Source organism: Herpailurus yagouaroundi, unplaced genomic scaffold (genome assembly GCF_014898765.1).
Source record: "Herpailurus yagouaroundi ecotype Mexico unplaced genomic scaffold, PumYag 191, whole genome shotgun sequence".
Taxonomy (NCBI): domain Eukaryota; kingdom Metazoa; phylum Chordata; class Mammalia; order Carnivora; family Felidae; genus Herpailurus; species Herpailurus yagouaroundi.
The window spans coordinates 4,518,125-4,538,210 of NW_024412422.1; the positions used below are offsets into that span (position 1 = coordinate 4,518,125).

The 20,086-nt window shown below is 43.5% G+C and overlaps 1 protein-coding gene across 11 annotated transcripts in view; it reads left to right on the forward strand.

The window, feature by feature from the left end:
* The first annotated feature begins 4,092 nt into the window (after window positions 1-4,092).
* Window positions 4,093-20,086, forward strand: part of CIT (citron rho-interacting serine/threonine kinase) — a 164,661-nt gene continuing 148,667 nt past the window's right edge. For 9 of the 11 annotated variants that reach the window (XM_040443725.1, XM_040443729.1, XM_040443730.1 and 6 more), the window contains exons 1-4: window positions 4,093-4,156; window positions 5,080-5,329; window positions 11,355-11,496; window positions 18,906-19,081. In XM_040443725.1, coding sequence (XP_040299659.1) covers window positions 5,234-5,329; window positions 11,355-11,496; window positions 18,906-19,081 — 414 coding nt within the window. In that variant the 5' untranslated portion in view covers window positions 4,093-4,156; window positions 5,080-5,233. The other 2 variants (XM_040443727.1, XM_040443726.1) reach the window with 2 other exon arrangements.

The following is a 20,086-nucleotide window of genomic DNA, read 5'->3' on the forward strand; positions in this document are numbered from 1 at the left end:
GTTAAAGAAAAAATCATTCAGGGGTGCCAGGGTGGCTTGGTTAAGCGTCCACCTTCAGCTCAGGTCATGATCTCGCGGTTCATGAGTTCTGGCCCGCGTTGGGCTCTGTGCTGACAGCTCAGAGCCTGAGAGCCTGCTTTGGATTCTGTGTGTCTCCCTCTCTCTCTGCCCCTCCCCACCTCATGCTCTGTCTCACTCTCTCTCATAAATAAACATTAAAAAAATCATTCAAGTTCAGAGAAAACATTTGGAAAGTAATGGTGTCAGAATGAAATTTCTAACAATTGGTTAACATTTTCATAATATTTAAAATCTAGAAAACATTTTGATTTGTGAGTTCTGTTGGTTTAAATAAAGTGCAGTATATTTATTCATTGGAGAATTTCACATCATCCAGTTATAACAGGTGGTTCTCAATCCAGGGCAATCACTCTCCCCACCAGGGGACCTTATCAAGGTCTGGAGATGTTTTTGGTTGTCACCCCTGAGAGTGCATGCTAGTGAGTGGGGCATCTAGTGGGTGGAGGCCAAGATTCTGCTAAACATCCTGCACTACCTGGTTTGATGAACTGGTTGTAATTGTTCCTAATCTAGTAAAGTGTATAATTTAAAAAATAAGTGACATTTGTATGTGAGTTGAAACTGTCCCTCATACCAGTGGGGGGGACACATCTCTGGGAAACAGGTAATACCTTGGCTGTGGCTTGCTGTTAGAAAGCACTCGGTAATGGTAGTTATTTTCATGATTTAGAAGTTACCTGCAGCTAAAATAGCTTGAGGAACTCTTCCTTGCCAAAAGGACCAGAATAGTTTTATCTCTTTATATCTGAAATGGGGTTAGTTCCTCAGATACTTTTTCTGTTCTTTGGGGGATGGTTATGTATAATTCTTAAGGTTCCGCTAAAGTCTGGTTTAAGTCTTGCAGTCTTTCCTTTGCCTTGGAGTTTCTGTGCTTGTGTTATATCTCCCAGTTGGATTCTCTGAGGGTGATCACATTTCTTCGATTTTCAAGTGTCGGATATTTGCTGTCACAATACCACCTGCCCTCCCCCGTCTGGGTTGCCACAGTGCTCTGTAGTTTCCACTGCTGTAGGAACTTATCCTGAGTGTTTCACAATTGTTTGCTCACAGCCCCATTTCCCCACTCTGCTCAGCCTTTGAAAATCAGACAAGAAGGATGTCTTTTTCATGGTGGTACCCTCAGTGCTTGGCAACATGAATATTTTTCAGATAAATGAATGATGGAATGTCATAAGGTCCTTCATTGTGACTCAGTTGTGATTATGTTCACATCACAAATCCTCATCACAATAGTCGTGTTGGATTCATATTCAGCAACGGAATGGTCATTGTTTCATTTTGTGCAAGAACAAACGTATGGTCTCAGGTCTCTGTCTAGTTTTAATGACAGTTCTGTTTGGCAATGTCTTATCCTTTTCTTAAAAATTAAAAAAGAGTTTATTTTGAAAGAGAGAGAGAGAGAGAAAGAGAAAGTGGGGGAGAGGCAGAGAGAGAGAGAGAGAGAGAGAGAATTCAAAGCAGGCTCCATGCTGTCAGAGCAGAGCCTGACAGGGGGCTTGATCCCACAAACTGTGAGAACATGACCTGAGTTGACCTCATGAGTCGGATGCCCAACCGATGAGCCACCCAGGTGCCCCTTATCCTTTTAGTACATGCACATCCACTCTCGGTCCGTTCTTATTCGTTATACTCCCCATACACTTTCTGTGAAGCTACTACTCTTGAAAGAAAATTGATGAAGCTAATGTGTTTTTTTTGCTGTATGTTTCTGTACTCATTTTATTTGTTGTTTATTTCCTGTCTTGTTTCACAAAGGGTTTGCAAAGGCCAGTAATTGTTCTAACAGGAAATTAGGATATCTAGGCAGGATTCAGGGCAGTGCACAACAGCGCTGCTAACACTGCATTCTAATTTAGGATGAACAAGTCCCAAGATTCTGGTAAAGGCTTCTATTTCTGATACCAGGAAACTAACAGGTTTGGCTGGACTAGAAAAATCAGAAGCATTGACTAGATCCATATTCAGACCTTTCTGTGATTCTTTTTATCAAGTCAACAGCTGCTTACAACCCATTTTGCACCTCCTCTCCCCTTGCCATCCCCAACGTGTCATTAGAAGCGTTTCTTATTTTTGTTTTCCATTTTTCTATACTGGGTCAGCCCTTGCAACATGACAAAAGCGGAGGCTAGGAGAATTTCTAATGTCTTCTGACAAGCAGGTTTTGTGCCGACGAAAGTATTTGGGGTCAGATAGTCCAGGAGTTCCAAATCCTGCTCCACCATCTAAAGTTGAATGACCCAAGATTAGCTAATGCATTTCTTTCAGTTTCAGTTTTTCCATCTGTAAAATGTGGATTATAGTTCCTTCCTCTTAGGGTTGTGGTAAGGATCAAATGAGATCAAGTGCTTAGTAAGGGAGGGAGCTTGATAAATATCATTATCGTCCTAGGGAGGAAGAACAAGTTACAGGTGGGGGAAAAAAAGTGTATTAAGGAAGCCTGTAGCTTCGGTTTTGTACTGATGGACACATACATGTGCATGTGAAAAGACATCTTCAGTTCTATCTAGTGTAGGAATTGGAAGAGCACAGCAAAGACCATCTCCTCCTTTATATACATAAACAGAACATGTGTACATGTACATCCAATTTAATAATTATAAAACAAACATCCACATTATTACCATCCAGGTTAAGAAATAGATCATAGCACCGTGACACCTTGAATAGCCTCCATTTTCACCCCAGGGGGCCACTATCCTGGCTTTTGCTTTCTTATGGTTTTACCACTACTGTGCGTACATCTCTCCCTTGCAGTTTTGGAAACGGTCTGCTTTTGAAATTTGTGTTAATGAAATCATCCTTTGTTCTGTTGTCATTTCCTTCATTCAGCATCATGTCAAAACTCATGTCATTGTGTTTAGCTGTATTTATTCCTTTTCATTATAGTATGAAAACACTCCGGTATACTTTGTATTGCTAATGGGACATTTGCATTGCTTCTAGTTTTTGTTTTTATTTTTGTTTTTGGCATTATGTGATACAATATTATTTGTTCATTCTTGGGCATATGAGCCGTAGGATATGCTTGTCTTCAACTTCAACAGCAAATAGAACCAGACTTTTTCAAAGACACTGTACTAATTCATAGTCAGCTATGTATAAATGACTGAAGCTCCACATCTTTGAAAAACACTGCTAGAACTTCCTCCCCTTTTTGGGGGGAGGAGTGCGTGTTATTATATCTCACTGTTTCATGATTATGTATGAGATTGAGCACCTTTTTATACGTTTGTTGGCCATATGGATTTCCTCTTTAGTGAAGTGCCTGTTGAAATCTCCTGCGTTTAAGTGATTTTAAAATGTCCTTTCTGACAATTTCAATGTGTTTACCTATTTGTTGCCGGACAATCAGCCCAAAGTGGCAGGAACCGAGGCACGTTGAAGTTCAAGCTGCCTTAGCTGTAGCACAGAACAAATTGATTTCCCCAAGTAGCAAACTTCTTACTTCAGCCAATTTTTAAAAAATGTTTATTTTTTGAGAGACCGAACAAGCGAGGGAAGATCAGACAGGGAAGCACAGATTCTGAAGCAGGCTCCAGGCTGTCAGCCCAGAGCCCAAGGCGGGGCTCGAACTCAGGAGCCGTGAGATCACGACCTGAGCCGAAGTCCGAGGCTTAGCCGACTGAGCCACCCAGGTGCCCCCTACTTTGGCCAGATTTAAGGAACAAGAAAACCAAGGCGGCCTGGCTGTCTTCCTCCTCGCAAGGAGACAGAGGACAGCGCCCTGGCGACCTCCTCAGGGATCCTAGACACAAACAAACGATTCCATAAATGCAGCACACTGCTTAACCGTCAATTTCAAACTTCCAGGACCTGCCCGGCCGCGTTTGCCCTTGTGCGTTTTCCATTGGTCACGAGTCAAAGGAAATAACAATCTGATTGGTTCTCCCTTCCACTTCCTCTATCCCTTTTAGGACTTAGGCGGAACTTTGTTGACACGCAGCTGTTCCTCCTAGAAGCGGGCACTCTGATTGGTCCGGACACGGCTGAACCCCGCCCACGCTGTTCGGGGTTCAAATGCAGAGGCGGGAGACCTCGGGCGGAGCGGAACGCGCACTGGCTGGGTCCGCGGAACGTGAGTGTGAACCCCTCACGCCCATATCTCCCCCACCCCACTCTGCAAACCCGGGGATAGGCCGCCTCCACCCACACCAGTCCCGGCTTTCCCCCCCGCTGCGGGGAGGGCGGTGTTGCCGCCTCCAAGGCTGCCGGGGGCCTGAGGGTCTTCCCCGGCTGGAGGTGCGCGGGTCCCCCTCCGAGGGAGCTGAAAGGTCTGCAGGTGGTGCCGTGGGGCGGGAGGAATTGTGAGATCCTTCTTACACAGGGTGGGGTCCCGTGTGTGATCCGCCCTGCCTCATTTACCTGTCCGCATTAACTGCATTATTCCGGCTAGTGGAGCGCGGCAGCTCCTTATTATCCGTGTGATCGTGACAATTTTGTGTCTTCACTTTTGGTACCATGCGTCACCTCCAACTTCCAGTGCCTTTCCCTCTGCTCCAGCCACTCCAGTCACTCTCGTCTCCCTGCTGTTGTTAGCGAAGGCCAGGTCCTGCCTCAGAGTCTTAGTTCTGGCTGTTCCCTTTGCCCGGCACACTTTTCTTCCCTCTCCCGCCCACCAGCAAGACTTAACTGCTTACCCACTTCAGGTTTTGCTTCAGATGTTACCTTCTCAGTGAAATCTACTCTGACTACACTGTTAAAAATTGCTCACACACACCAATTGCCCTTACCTTGCTCTCTCCCTCTCTCCTTTTTTAAGCCCTGTAGCACGTATTACTTTCCAACATACTATGTCATTTACTTATTTAAGTCATTGATTCTGTAAGTATTTATTAGAACTTGCTATGTGTCCTGGCTCTGTGTAAGCCCTTGTGGAGCTCCACAAGGGCTTACACTATAGGTGGAGTAGATAATAAATTTATTTATAAGTAAGAGATTATGTCAGATAAGTGTATTACCTCCTGTTACAGTGACTAAAAATCTGCTCTTTAATGTCAGATTTGCCAGACTGAACTTCCTAAGACCTGTGTGGTGACTGTTTTTACCTCCCTGTGCCCAACATCTTGAAGAAGATCAGGATTTTTCAGGCTCTTCCTTCTCAAATTGGTAGCACACACTTGCTCTGCTCCTGTATCTCTTCACCTTTGGAGAGATGTTGAAGTTCAAATATGGAGCAAGGAATCTGCTGGACGCTGGTGCTGCTGAACCCATTGCCAGCCGGGCCTCCAGGTTGAATCATTTCTTCCAGGTAACAGGCTGCCAACTCTTTCACCTGCGTGTGTTCCCTTGGCCCCTCCTTTTTGCTCTTATCCTTATAGGACTGAGGCTAATCTTCTAGGAGAAATCTCATTGGATGTTTTATATTGCTGATAGTTTTGGAAAAAGGAGCCATTGTACAGACAGAGGAGTAGATAGCTGAACTTGTCCTTGAAAGGAGATCTCTCTCTTTGTTTAAAAAATTATTTCTCACACTTTACACATCTATACTAAGTGTTGTCCTTTTATTAAAGAAAGAAAAACAAAATTTATCAAGAAAATATTTGACCATAATTGCTATAGGTGTGATCCTATTTTCATTCAAGAGATGTTTATTTAAAACAAACAAAACAAAGCTTGATAAATACCCACACCTGTGAAAACCATAGTCCACTCAAGATATAGAACATTTCTGGGTTGCATGGGTGGCTCAGTCGGTTGGGCATTTGACTCTTGAACTCAGGGCCTGACTTCAAGCCCCATGCTGGGCTCTGTGCTGGGTATGAAGCCTACTTAAAAAAAAAAAAAAAAAAAAAAAAAAAAAAAGAAAGAAAGAAAGAAAAAAAGATATAAAATATTTCTATCACCCCAGAAGTATTAAAGCTTACTATCAGGAAATAATTTCCAAGTGGATTTCTAATTCTTTTGTTTTTGATGTAGATGAAACATTGTTGGTGTAGAAATCCTTGTTTGACTTATATATTCACAAGTCAGGGGGACAATATGGATAGTAGTGAAGATTTAGGTTTGAATCCTGGCCCCACACTAGTTAGCTGTGTTACCTTGAGTGACTCATTTGCCTTCTCTGAACCCATTTGCCACTCTTTTTTTTTTTTTTTTTTTAAGATTTATTTTATTTATTTTGAGAGAGAGAGTGCATGAATGGGTGATGGGCAAAGAGAAAGGGAGAGAGAGTCCCAAGCAGGCTCTGCACTGTCAGTGTGGAGCCAGATGTGGGGGCTCAAACTCACAAACCATGAGATCGTGACCTGAGCTGAAAACCAAGAGTCAGACGTTCAACCAACTGAATTACTAAGGTGCCTGCATTTGCCACTCTTGAAAATAGAGGTTAGAGCACCAAATTCAGAGGGTTGTCATGAGGATTAAATGATAATTTATGTAAAGCACTTAGCTCTTGATAAGCCAATAGTTATAAATGGTAACTATTATTAATGTTAAGTGTAGAAATGATATTAGTTATGGTAATGATAAATTTAAAAAAAATTTAATTTTGCGAGAGAGAGCACAAGCAGGGGAGGGTCAGAGAGAGAGGGAGACACAGAACCCAAAGCAGGCTTCAGGTTCCAAGCTATCAGCACAAAGCTCGATGTGAGGCTCGAACTCATGAACCTTGAGATCATGACCTGAGTTGAAGTTGGACGCTTAACCAACTGAGCCACCCAGGTGACTGAGCCACCCAGGCGCCCTAGTAATGATGCATTAAAAACAAAAGATTTTAAGTAATCTTTACACCCCATGTGGGACTTGAGCTCAGAACTCTGAGATCAGGAGTTGCATGCTCTACTGACTGAGCCAGCCAGGTGCCCCAGTAATGTTTACTTAACAGTAACTCTATTTTTAAATTTTATTTTAATTTACATTTATTTAAATTATATTTTAAATTTTATGTTTACTTAACAGTAATTATATTTAGGAGGGTATTTATGCATGGATACCTGTATGATGATAAATAATAATACTTTTTTGATGACATTTTCCCCCCAAAATACTGGTATTGGGGAATGTTCAAACAGATCAGTGGAGACAGACTGAAGGCTTAGGTTGTTCTATGCCATCTTCCCTGTTGCCATTTTAAGCCATGAGATATTTTTCACAAATGAATAGTCTGCCTCTGACCCTAGCTGACTGGAGTACTGCCACATTTTAGCCCCTCTACATTTTACTCCAAAACTTTTCCAACTTCTTACAAAATTTACTAAGGGCTTATAGTATGCTCATTATGTAACAAGTGTGGCTTCCAGAGAGCTGGGTACAGGGCCAGCGTGCTCCTGATTATCTCGCATCAGAACAGATGTAAGGACTGTTTTGACTTACATTTTAAATAGGAGGAGACAGACAGCAAGAGAGGCAAGGACTCGTCTAGGATCATGCAGCTTGTAAATGGCAGCGCCAAGCTCCAGAGATCGGACATGTAACCACTGGCGACATTGCCAGTGTGTGTCAGAGTTTATTAAATGTATATTATATTTAAGTGTCATTATAGAAGCAAGGATTGTGGGTAGATCCCCAGTTCATCTTTTTTTAATGATGAGTTCCTCTCTGCCCCCACGACTGCTATTATTTGCAACTGTAGCATACACATGACATTTGTCTAAACAGGCACTGGATACTGTTCTTTCCCGTACAGTGCTATTTTACCAAGGTTTAGATAGAGTAGTAATTTTGTTTTCCATCCAGGAAAGTACTCTAGATTGGGTCTTAGCTTCTACTAACATTCTGCTTAACTTTCCAACGACTTCTCTGTTGGCGGGCGGCAGATTTTTAGATTTTTGAGCCAGCAAAGTTTCACAAATTTGCTGGGCTAATCTAGGTTTGCCAGCTTTTTATTTTGCCAAGTAAAGGATGTACAGAGAAAGGCCTATTATCTCCAGTCCTTTCATTTCAAAAATAAGGGACTTTCTTTTTTTTTTTTTTTTTTTTTTATAAATAAGGGACATTTTAAGAAATACCAACAGGGGTGACTGGGTGGCTCAGGTCATGAACTTCCAGTTCATGAGTTCAAGCCTCACATCGGGCTCTGTGCTGACAGCTCAGATCCTGGAGCCTAGTTAGGATTCTGTGCCTCCCTCTCTCTCTGCCCCTACCCCACTCATGCTCTGTCTCTCTCCCTCTCAAAAATAAACATTAAGGGGCGCCTGGGTGGCTCAGTCGGTTAAGCGGTCGACTTCGGCTCAGGTCATGATCTCGCGGTCTGTGAGTTCTAGCCCCGTGTCAGGCTCTGTGCTGACAGCTCAGAGCCTGGAGCCTGCTTCGGATTCTGTGTCTCCCTCTCTCTGACCCTCCCCTGTTCATGCTCTGTTTCTCCCTGTCTCAAAAATAAATAAATGTAAAAAAAAATTAAAAAAATTAAAAAAAATATTTTTGAGAGACAGACTGAGTGTGAGCGGGGGAGGGGTAGAGAGAGAGAGAAAGACACAGAATCTGAAGAGGCTCCAGGCTTTGAGCTGTCAGCACAGAGCCCGACACGGGGCTCGAACTCACAAGCCGCAAGATCATGACCTGAACTGAAGTTGGACACCCAACCGACTGAGCTACCCATGCGCCCCAAAAAAATTTTTTTAAGAAACGCAACAAAGGAAGGATGTTACTTCAGAAAAAAAAGACCACTTTAAAATTTGAATATATAGGGGCGCCTGGGTGGCGCAGTCGGTTAAGCGTCCGACTTCAGCCAGGTCACGATCTCGCGGTCCGTGAGTTCGAGCCCCGCGTCAGGCTCTGGGCTGATGGCTCGGAGCCTGGAGCCTGTTTCCGATTCTGTGTCTCCCTCTCTCTCTGCCCCTCCCCCGTTCATGCTCTGTCTCTCTCTGTTCCAAAAATAAATAAACGTTGAAAATTAAAAAAAAAATTTTTTTTGAATATATCTAGCTTTATAGACAAATCATTATGAGGTGTTCATTTTTTCTCATTTTTGGCCAGCTTGAGAACTTTGTTAAGAATCAGTACTGTATTTGGGAACTGCTGCTGTAGTTAGTCCAAACTACTAAAGAACAAAGGAACAAAGGCTTATTAATTTTTGGAGTTTGTGGCAGAACTATAAAGTGACAGGTATGGTGGCTTGTGACCCAGTGCTTCACATACCTGGCTGAGGTTTGAATTTCTTGATAAGCTTGCTAATAAAACAGATTTTAGGGACGCCTGAGTGGCTCAGTGGGTTAAGCGTCCGACTTCCGCTCAGGGCATGATCTCACAGTTCGTGAGTTCGAGTCCCGCTTTGAGCTCTGTGCTGACAGCTCAGAGCCTGGAACCAGCTTCGGATTCTGTGTCCCCCCCTCTCTCTGCCCCTCCCCTGCTTGTTCTTGGTCTTTCCCTCTCTCAAAAATAAGTAAACATAAAAGAACAAAAAAACAGATTCTAAGCCACAACCTGGAAAATTCTCACTCTACAGTAGGAGGGGGATAGCACCAGAGAATTTTTTTGTTGTTTTTTGGCTAAGTTCTTCGGGTGATTCAATGTAACCAGTCTGTGTCTATTATCCAGTGCTGTGTAAGAAACCATTCACAAAGTTTAAAGCAGCAATGATTTATTTTTCTTCTGATTCTGTGGGTTATTTGGATTCAAGTAGGCAGTTCTGTTCTACCCTGTGATGTCAGCTGGGGTCACTCAAGGGGCCATATTATGTTGGGAGCTTGGCTGGGACTGGAACATCTGGGTGCTGACTGCTGGCTGGGGCATCTGACTTTTCCTCTAGCTGACTTCTCTATGAAGTCCTTCATTATTCAGTAGTCTAACCTAGGGCTGGTAACTTTCTTCTGTAAATAATAAATATTTTAGGCTTTGGGAGTGGCTCCAACTATTCAACTCTGCCACTGTAGCACAAAAGCAGCCACAGTATGTAAATGAATGGGTGTGGCTGTGTTCCAATAAAACTTTATTTATAAAAACAGGCAGTGGGCCAGATTGGCCTATGGGCCATAGTTTGCTGACCCCTGTCTGGTCTAAGCTTTTTTACATGGCGACTGGCTTCCCCAAAGAGAAAAGCAGATGGTGCTAGGCTCCTTTAGAAGTCTGCCCAGAACTGGCACAGTGTCACTTTTGTCACCTTCTGTTGCTTAAAGCAAGTCACAGAGAAAGTACAGATTCAAGGGGAGGAGAAATAGACTCTGGCTCTTGATGGGAGTGGCGGCAGCACCTACAGAGTTAGAGGGCCTGTTGGTGGCCATCTTGGCAGAGAGACCCCACACAATCCATAGCCTGGCCCATGGAAATCTTTGCTCTAGACCAGAGGTTGCAAACTCATGTCCCTAGGGGCCAGGAAGTGAGTATAAGTGAGTCACATGGGCCAGATGGAAGACTGGCAGTGAGGTCTGCAGTGAACTGCTGAACACATTCACTACAGAGGGGCAGCATCACTCAACCACAGCTCAGCATCACCAGATGGGAATGTGGGACGATGTTGCCCAGTCCTCCAGTATTTTAGGAGAACCCTCAAATCCCACCCTTTCTTTTGAATGGAATTTCCTGATTTTTCAATATTGGCAGGAAATTCAAATTTAAGTGCTGCAGGCCTGGGGTGCCTGGGTGGCTCAGTTGGTTAAGCGTCTGATCATGACTGTTGGCTCAGGTCATGATCTTGCGGTTCGTGAGTTCGAGCTCTGAGTCTGACTCTGTGCTGACAGGTCAGAGCCTGGAGCCTGCCTTGGATTCTATGTCTCCCTCTCTTTCTGCCCCTCCCCTGCTCACACTCTGTCTCTCTCAAAAATGAAATAAACTTAAAAAAATATATAAATAAATGCCGCAGGCCAAACAAAACATGTCTGTGAGCTAGATACAGTCTGCCAGTTTGGAACTGTTGGTCTAGGTCATGAATAAATTCAGCTTCAGTGTGGGCACTTCGTTCACACTACTTTAGATTGTTCAAGTAAATTAAAGAAGCTGCAGTTATATTAGCAAACCTCTGGGCGCACTTGAAAGATGTAGCAATCATTGTGTCCTATTGTAGAGACATGGAAACACGTCAGAACCAGCAGGGTCCGGAGTCAATGTTCCCATGAGCCTCAGACTGTTAAGAAAGAGGGGCCTTTTCTTATTAATGGCACGCTCGTGAAGGTTTTCTTCCCAGGCACTGGTGAAAGAAGCCCACAATAATGGAATTGTACAAGTGATAACTTAATGACTCTCCATTGATGTCGCTTTAAAGAATGAAGCCACAGAATTGTGCTGTTAGCGTGTGTCGTGAGCAGTTAGAGTTGGTGGCTTGTAATTTACTCTGTGTGGATGTTATTGATCAAAGCTTTTCATTATTGACAGTGTCTCCATCTGCTGTTTGCTGTTTTTAGGGGAAACCACCCTTTCTGACTCAACAGCAGATGTCTCCTCTTTCCCGAGAAGGGATATTAGATGCCCTCTTCGTTCTCTTTGAAGAATGCAGTCAGCCTGCTCTGATGAAGATTAAGCACGTGAGCAACTTTGTCCGCAAATGTAAGTTTGGAGAGGTTCTTCTGGAAAAGTCTTCTGGGAGAGAAAACTGCAAAAATGCCCGAGGCAGAATGAGTTAGTGGTTGGTGGTAGTGAGTAGGAACTCTGCTCTGAGGAAGGCAGACTCAGTTTTAAGGTCAGTTTCCACCTGTTGCATTTGGGAGAACAGATAAGTCAGGTCTCCTGGTTGCAAGTGACAGAAACTCAACTCAAACTAGCTTAGGCCAAAAAAGTGAATTTATGGCTCATGAAACTGAGCTCGTGAAGCCCATCCAGGGATGGGTCAAACTTTAGGCATGGCTGGATCCAGGTATGTGAGTTAGTCCTCTGGCTCCATCCTTTTTTTTTTTTTTTTTTTTAATTTTTATTTATTTTTGAGACAGAGACAGAGCATGGATGGGGGAGGGTCAGAGAGAGGGAGACACAGAATCCGAACCAGGCTCCAGGCTCCGACCTGTCAGCACAGAGCCCGACACGGGGCTCGAACTCACAAACTGCAAGATCATGACCCGAGCTGAAGTCGGACGCTTAACCGACGGAGCCACCCAGGTGCCCCACTGGCTCCATCCTTATACCCACTCAGGGCTGATAATCCTGCAGGCATAGCAGGCACAGTATTTAATTTTAATAAATTGCACTTATTTTCATTAACTTAATTTAAATTTAGTTTGAAACAAGAAAACTATGAGCAAAATAATTATAGTGATTTTGGGTTGTATTTATCCTTTTGTCAGTGGTATCATAAAATATAGTTTTTGACTTAAAAAAAAATTTTTTTTTTCAATGTTTATTTATTTTTTGGGACAGAGAGAGACAGAACATGAACAGGGGAGGGGCAGAGAGAGAGGGAGACACAGAATTGGAAACAGGCTCCAGGCTCTGAGCCATCAGCCCAGAGTCTGACACGGGGCTCGAACTCACAGACTGCGAGATCGTGACCTGGCTGAAGTCGGACGCTTAACCGACTGCGCCACCCAGGCGCCCCAGACTTTTTTTAATGTTTATTTATTTTTGAGAGAGAGAGAGATAGTGAGTGAGCGTGAGCAGGGGAGGGGCAGAGAGAGAGAGGGAGACACAGAATCCGAAGCAGGCTCCAGGCTCTGAGCTGTCAGCACAGAGCCTGATGCGGGGCTCGAACCCACAAACAGTGAGATCATGACCTGAGGCGAAGTTGGAGGCTTAACCAACTGAGCCACTCAGGCGCCCCTGATTTTTTTTTTTTTTTTTAATGGAGGAAGAGGCTGATGAAGGCAGTTGTATCTAGGGCCTATGAAAGTCATAAATCGGCCTTGGCCACACCCTGTTCGTGTCTTCCTCCATGTGGGGGAGTGGGCTGCTGGTGTCCCAGTTTTGTATTTTATTACTTTACATCAGTGTTTTTTGGCCAGTGGTGGTTTTGCACCCCCAACCCCCCCACCTCGGACACTTGGCAATGTTTGGGAGACATTTTCGGTTGTCACAACTTGCAGGGAAGGGTGCTCCTGGCATCTAGTGGGTGAAGCCAGAGATAATGCTGACCTTCCTGCAATGACAGAATAGCATAGAATTATCTGGCCCAAAATTTCAGTAGTGCCGAGTTTGAGAAACCCTCTCTTATGCGACTTTGCTGTGTAACCATGCACCTTGAACTATAGTGGTCTGAAACTATAATCGTTGTATTACCCCTCATGAATCTGTGGGTTGAGGATGTTTCCACTCCATGTGACTTGGGCTAAGATTGCAGGCACCCAGGACTCTCCTCGTCTAGAAAGTCCAAGATGGCCTGCACAGTGTCTGGTATGTTGTCTAGAAGGCTGGACTCGGCTGGGACTCTGGGATGACGGGGCCTTTCCCTGTCTCTGTGAAGTCTCCAGGCCTCTTGCTCTCCAAGTGGCTTTCCTGTGTGGTCTCTCCATCAAGGGTTAGCCAACTACAGCCTGGCATCCCTGTTTTGTAAAGCAAGTTTAATGGAAGGTGTTGGCCAGGCCTATTTGTTCACATACTGCCTGTGGCTGCTGTCACACTACAAGGCCTTTGAGTAGTGGTGACTGAGACCATATGGCTTACAGAGCCTTAAATATTTATTCTCTGGCCCTTAAAGAAAAGCTTGCTGACCTCTGATCTACATGGTCTCTCTAGTAGAGATGTCGACTTCTTACATGGTAGCTCAGGGCTTTCAAAAGCACCAAGGTGGAAACTGCCGGGACTTCTTAGGGCTTAGGTGTGAAAGGGACATAAGATCTCTTTTGCTGCATTGTCTTGTTTGAAGTGAGTCGTGGGGCTGCCCAGATTCCATGTGCCAGGGAGTCTAGGCATAAGGGCGTGAGTTCTAGGAGGTGTGTGTATGATTCGTTGGCACCATCTTTGGAGATGGTTACCACACCTTATGCAATATTTATTTTCCACTCTCTATATTAGTAGGATCCCCAGGAAAGATTTTAACTGGTTCTGTTCTGGGTCATCTGTCTATCCCGTGACCAGGGGCCAGGCCAGGATGTCAAGTGTTATGGGCCTCATCTGGGTGCCTAGGGGTTCAGGGCACTGCAATTACCAGGGTCTCATGGAATAGGGGATGTGGAAGTGCCCAAAGGAGCTGAGAGTTTTGAGTAGATAAAATTAGTGTATGTCCACTTGTCTTTTCTGTTTCCTTATCTGCAAAATGGGGAAAATGCATATCCAATAAGGCTGTGTGGGGCTTGAATGAGTTAGTGCACAGATTAGGCTTACGTTGCCTGGCACACAGGAGATAATAAATGTTATCCAGTAATGGTAGCCACCAGCCTCCATGTATATTTAATATATTGTAGGTCTTTAACTTTGAAATGTACTTGGGTACTATTCATTATTCCATATTTATTTGAATAAACTCCCACCTTATTTTCTTGAATATTTAAATCCTCAAATAGGGAGTGGGAGGGGAAGGGAAATTATGAGACAGACTAATTTATCAAGCCATCTACCGGCTCCTTCATTAGTCTTGAGTCTGCCCTCTGGTTACTTTAAAGTAGTGGATCTTCTAGACTCATTCAGTAATCAGGGGGCTTAGGCTTAGCGAAATGTAGATTTTTCTAATAGAATTCTCTTGCAAGGAACTGTTTCATATTTTTGAAGAGGCTTCCTGGAGAGTACGGCTGAGAGGCTGTGATTGGAAAAGGGTGATTACATTAGTATGTCTGGTTCCCCTGCCCCTCCCCCCCCCAACCTCTTTTTAAGTTTCTGTTTTGGAATCTAAGTGTTCTTACATGGGTAGAAGGGCCCAAAAGTTGCTACTGCATAAGAGACTGTTGCTACTCCATGCTACTGCATGGAGACCGTTGGAGGAAATGAGACAGCGGGTATGGCCCTGAAGTGGTATCTCTAGCTGGAGCCAAAGTAGGACGGGGAACCCACATCTGGGAACCCAGGGAAGAGATTTTTGTTTCTTAATTACTGTTCTATTCCCAGTGCCTAAAACAGTGTCTGGCACATGATAGATGTTCAGTAAATATTTGTTGAATGATTGTATTGCTGAGTGAACAAAGTTAAGGGGCAAAATTGTAAGTATTGTATTGTAGAATTTGTGTAAAAAATAAACTGATATTAAAACATGAATAGGGGGTTCCTGGGTGGCTCGGTTGGGCGTCTCACTTTGGCTCAGGTCATGATCTCATGGTTCGTGGGCTTGAGTCCTGTGTCAGGCTCTGCCCTGGCAGTGTGGAGCCTGCTTGGGATTCTCTCTCTCACTCACTCTCTCTCTCTCTCTCTGCCCCTCCCCGGCTTGTGTGTGCGTGTGTGTGTGTGTGTGTGTGTGTGTGTGTGTGTGTATAAACTTAAAAAAATAAAACATGAATAACAAAGTGTTGATAATTGTTGACATTGGACTATTCTTGGTGGTTTGACGGTAGCTTTAATCCTATACTCTTTCAGCTACATTTACTGTAGGCAAAAGCTTCTGTATGTTAACAACTGTAGTATGTATGGGTGAGTTATAACTATAAGAAAATTTTTTTCCAATTCTAAACATAATACAAAGTTAAATATATAAAAGGTCCAAATGATAAAAAAAATTAAACAGCTCTAACTGGCTGAGCCATCGAAGCACCCCATGTTTATTTAATTATATGAGCTCTTGATTTTGGCTCAGGTCACCATCCAGGGTCGTGGGATCGAGCCCTACATTGGGCTGAGCTTGGAACCTGCTTGAGATTCTCTTTCTCTCTCTCTCTCTCTCTCTCTCCCTCTCCCTCTCTCTCTCTCCCTCTCCCTCTCCCTCTCTCTTCCTCTCTCTTCCTCTCTCTCCCCCCCCGCCCCTCTCCCCTACTCTTGCACTCTCTTCCTTTTTCTCTGTCTAATAAATTAAAAATAAAAATAAATAAAAGGTCAAAATGAGAGAATATCCCTCAAAATCTTATCTAAGATAACTGCTGTTAACAGTTTGGTGCATAGTGTTGCAATTTTTTTTGTCCTTATAAAATATTTATTATGGACATTTTGAAGTGGGTCTTAAGGTAAAGAGAATAATGTAATGAGCTCATGCATACCAGTCAACAAGCAGTTATCAACCCTTTGCATGTATGTTCTAACATTACTTTTGTTTAATTTTACACAAAGTGGATCATATGTATGTAATATTTTGCTACTAGCTTTGCTCACTTAGCATTATATTTACTCAACAAATATTTACGGAGCACTTGCTGGGTGCCAGGTTCCGTTTTAGGTACTGTGTTCACAGTAGTGATCAGCACTGACAAAAATTCCTGCCCTTAAAGAATATGTAATATATTCTAGTGGAGATTGAGCTACCTCATGTGCCTAATATGGTTTTATGTGGGTGGGACTTTTAGGTCGATTCCACTTCCCTGCTGATGGACCTTTAGGTCATTTCTGATTATTTTTCTGTTACAGGCAGTGCTCATGATGAATATCTTCCTGTCTATTTCGAGCACATCTGCTAACGTTTCTGTGAAGGACAAATTCCTAGAAATTGAAATGTTGAATGACTGAGTTTCAGAAAAGGAAGCGATACACTGTGCTGTATTGGCTTTTGCCCCTGGGTCCAAATGTTTATCTGACAAGGTCACGCTTTGACTGCCTTTTCATTACCATGCTTTGGGTCTTCATTTCCACCTCAATATTTGGTACTTAAATGCTGTAACTAACAGTGTGCAGGGCTGAAGTGTGATGTGGTTTTGGAATCACAGAAGCTGCTGGCATGGAGGGAAATTGTGAATCGTCTTTTTTTTTTTTTTTTTTTTTTTTAATAGTCATAGACTTGAGTTTAGTATCTCAATCATTCACCTTAATAATTCAAAGCCTTTGGAAAAAGACCTAAAATTTGGTAAGGTTTCTCAGAATTCTGAGTATCCTTGTGGTTCTGTCTATAGAGGTTTATTTACTTGTGTGACTGAAATGCCTGGTGGTTACAGCGATGGATCCAGAGTTGAGTTGGACAAATGCAGTAAGCAACTTAGGGACCCAAGGCCTAACAGAGAATTGGGAGAGGCTGGCTTCATGCGCAAGCAGTAATAAAATCAGGTTCAACCCAGGAAGTTGCAAGCCAGCATATTTGGGGAATTATAATTCAAAACTCAAATACTTGATCTGAAAGAAACTTGGAAAAATGGCAGGGAAGAGAGACAGGGCTTGGCACAGGGATGGCAGGGCAGAAGGAAGATATTGTGCAGCGTTCAGTCTTGCTTCTGCATGAATTCTCCACAAAGGTGCTCCAGATTTATTTTTCGCAACGGTTATGATGAATTTATTCGGATGTGCCGACCACGCTTGCCTGATTCCTCCAGGGACCAAAGGGAAATGCTTTCAGGATGACTGGCTGAAGAGACAGGTGGGAAGGCACTCAGTGCAGTGGAGTTCATCATGTGTACCTTTGATCCAAGTGAATGCGACTCCACCCACACAACAAAGAAAGGAGGTGGATACCAATTAAAATTGTATTGGCTAATTTATCAATATTCTGTTCAATGACTATAGGTAATGAAATGACTTTTCCCCTTGTTGGATTAATTTCCTCCTATTGTGTGAATAACTTGCCGAGCGTAGCTCTATAGAATGTAGCTCCCAAGTTTATTTGGTGCCCAACCATGGAAAGGGCAACCTGCTCTAATGCCTGGAGGACTTCAGTGTCTGTCTGGGATATCAAGAGTCTCTTGGTCTCATCATGGCACCTTTCTGAGGGATTCTCCAGAATAATTTTGATTCCGTGTTCCTCTTGTCTTCCTTTGGAGCATAACCCCTATATTTGATGCAGCTTCTCTGTAATGTGCAGGATTGAATTTTTTAGTCAGCTACAGCTGTTCCACTTCCCTCTTTCAGATCCTTAGAGAGTCATTGCATATCCAGTGATGTCCCAGCTTACTGTTCTTAGAGTGTCAGTAAATATACTGTAGATTCCAAATCTGCCATCCATTTAATCCATACTTCATACATTCAGGATCTCCACCTGTTATGGACTGAATGTTTGTGTCCCCCTGCAAATTCATATGATGATGAAGTCATGAAGGTGGGGCCTCTGTGATGGAATTGTTGTCCTTAGAAGAAGAAAAAGAGAGACGAGGGTTCTGTCTCTCTCCATCTTGTGAGGATATAGTGAGAAGATGGCTGTCTGTAAGCCAGGAAGTGGGTTCCCACTAGGAACTCGGTCTGCCAGCACTTTGATCTTGGACTTCCCAGCCTCCAGAACCGTAAGAGATAAATGCCTGTTGTTTAAGCCACCTCATCTATGGTATTTTGTTACAGCAGCCTGAGCAGACTAAGATACTGACTGAGAGATTGCACTTGAAAAAGGAGTACTACCATAGGCAAAGAAACAGATAGTTGCAAACCCTTCCAGGTGTGTGACCTGTCAGTGCTGCAGAGCAAATGTCCAGGGCTCCATTTTCTTTTTCTTTTTGGTAGCACTGCTCCATATTAAGGGAAAGGAGGTATTACTGACAATCCGAAAGAGATGGGTTTGTGGGATAATACTGCGCAGTAGCACTAGAATGGGATAAGCGGGAGGTCAGCTCTAAAGTCGACTGAGTTGGGAATCGTGTTGCTTACGTCACATTATGAACCAGTCTAAATGCTGATAAGCGTGTTTGACCAAACGCTGCCCTGTGGCCTTCAGAGAGGAAGAAGAAAAGCCTGATTTGTGTTCTCCTCCTATTTTCTGAGTCTACAGGATTCAAATCGTAGCTACCATGGAAACTGCTTTGGAATTTCTGGAGCCCTTAATTTTAAACTTAACATATAAAAACACTTTTGTGCTGATTTTATAATTATTCATGACGGATGGGAAAGTGACTAAAATGTCTTTTGACAGCGAGGGAACACATAGGAACACTTTTTTCCTTTCTTTCTTTCTTTTTTTCTTTTTTTTTTTTTTTTGTGCTTTCATAAAGATGCGTGTATTGGAAAGTGCTTCACTCACCTGGGAGTAACTCTTACATCTCTTGCAGATTCCGACACCATCGCTGAGTTACAGGAGCTCCAGCCTTCAGCAAAAGACTTTGAAGTCCGAAGTCTCGTGGGCTGTGGTCACTTTGCTGAAGTGCAGGTGGTAAGAGAGCGAGCAACTGGCGACGTCTATGCCATGAAGGTCATGAAGAAGACAGCCTTGTTGGCCCAAGAGCAGGTAGGAGCATTTTCACACCACACCCTTTCCCCTTCCTGTACCAGCATGTTCACTGCAGAGGCAATCATCTGCTGAATTGACATCTGGGATTGAGCAAGATATCCTCGGCGACTCTTTGGTTAATTACAGTTGCAGAAAGAGCTCTCCCGTGCTCAGCTTTTCTTGAACTGATACTGACTCATTTTGAGGGCTCACAAGCTTCCCGCGATTGCTTTATTGTGTTTCTATAGTTGTATTTTATTCAGAATCAACGTGGCCTTTTAACTAATGAATTTAAGATGACCCTTTATGACCGTCAGCCGGCAGTTTCGACATGTGCACATTGTGGGGTTAGGCAACATATGGTTGTGTGCACATTTTCTACACTTGTGTTGTGGGCATATGTGTTTGATTTTAAAACAGGCCTTTGAAGAAATTAAATAAAATTGTCTTGTGGCGAGAATGTTGCTTGTTTGAGAGCAGGTAAGAACTTCTTTTTTATGGTCATGGTGTTTTTCTTTCTTTTAAACAAGGCTGCTGCTCCAGACATATCGATTCATTTGCCGAGTTTCTAGAGAGACTGCCATCAGCCTTGGCGTTCAGAGCAATTTATTAGTTACAGACGTCCGAGCACACATCATGTGTCTGATAATGTACCCGGCTCCGTGGGAAGCCCGTGAAAGGAATTGAAGCTCCATGGCCGTTAGTTGCAGGGTTTTAAAAACAACTTTGGAAAGTGGAGAAAAAATGCAAATGTATAAAGCAGGCGCTTAGCCGCTAAACATCACAGAAGGGAGAGCAGTTAGCAAATTCACCAGCTGGGGAGTGAGGAGAGATGTGAGTGAGCCAGGGACAGTTAGGGGAGGTTCACACTGCTGAGAGCGAATGCAGGTTCTGGGCGGAGAGACGTGACAGGAGTGTGGCAGGTGGAAGTGTATGTGTGACGTTCTGGAGGTTTGAGTACTAGAATGCTGTACAGGTGTGTGTGTGTGTGTGTGTGTGTGTGTGTGTGTGTGTGTGTGTGTG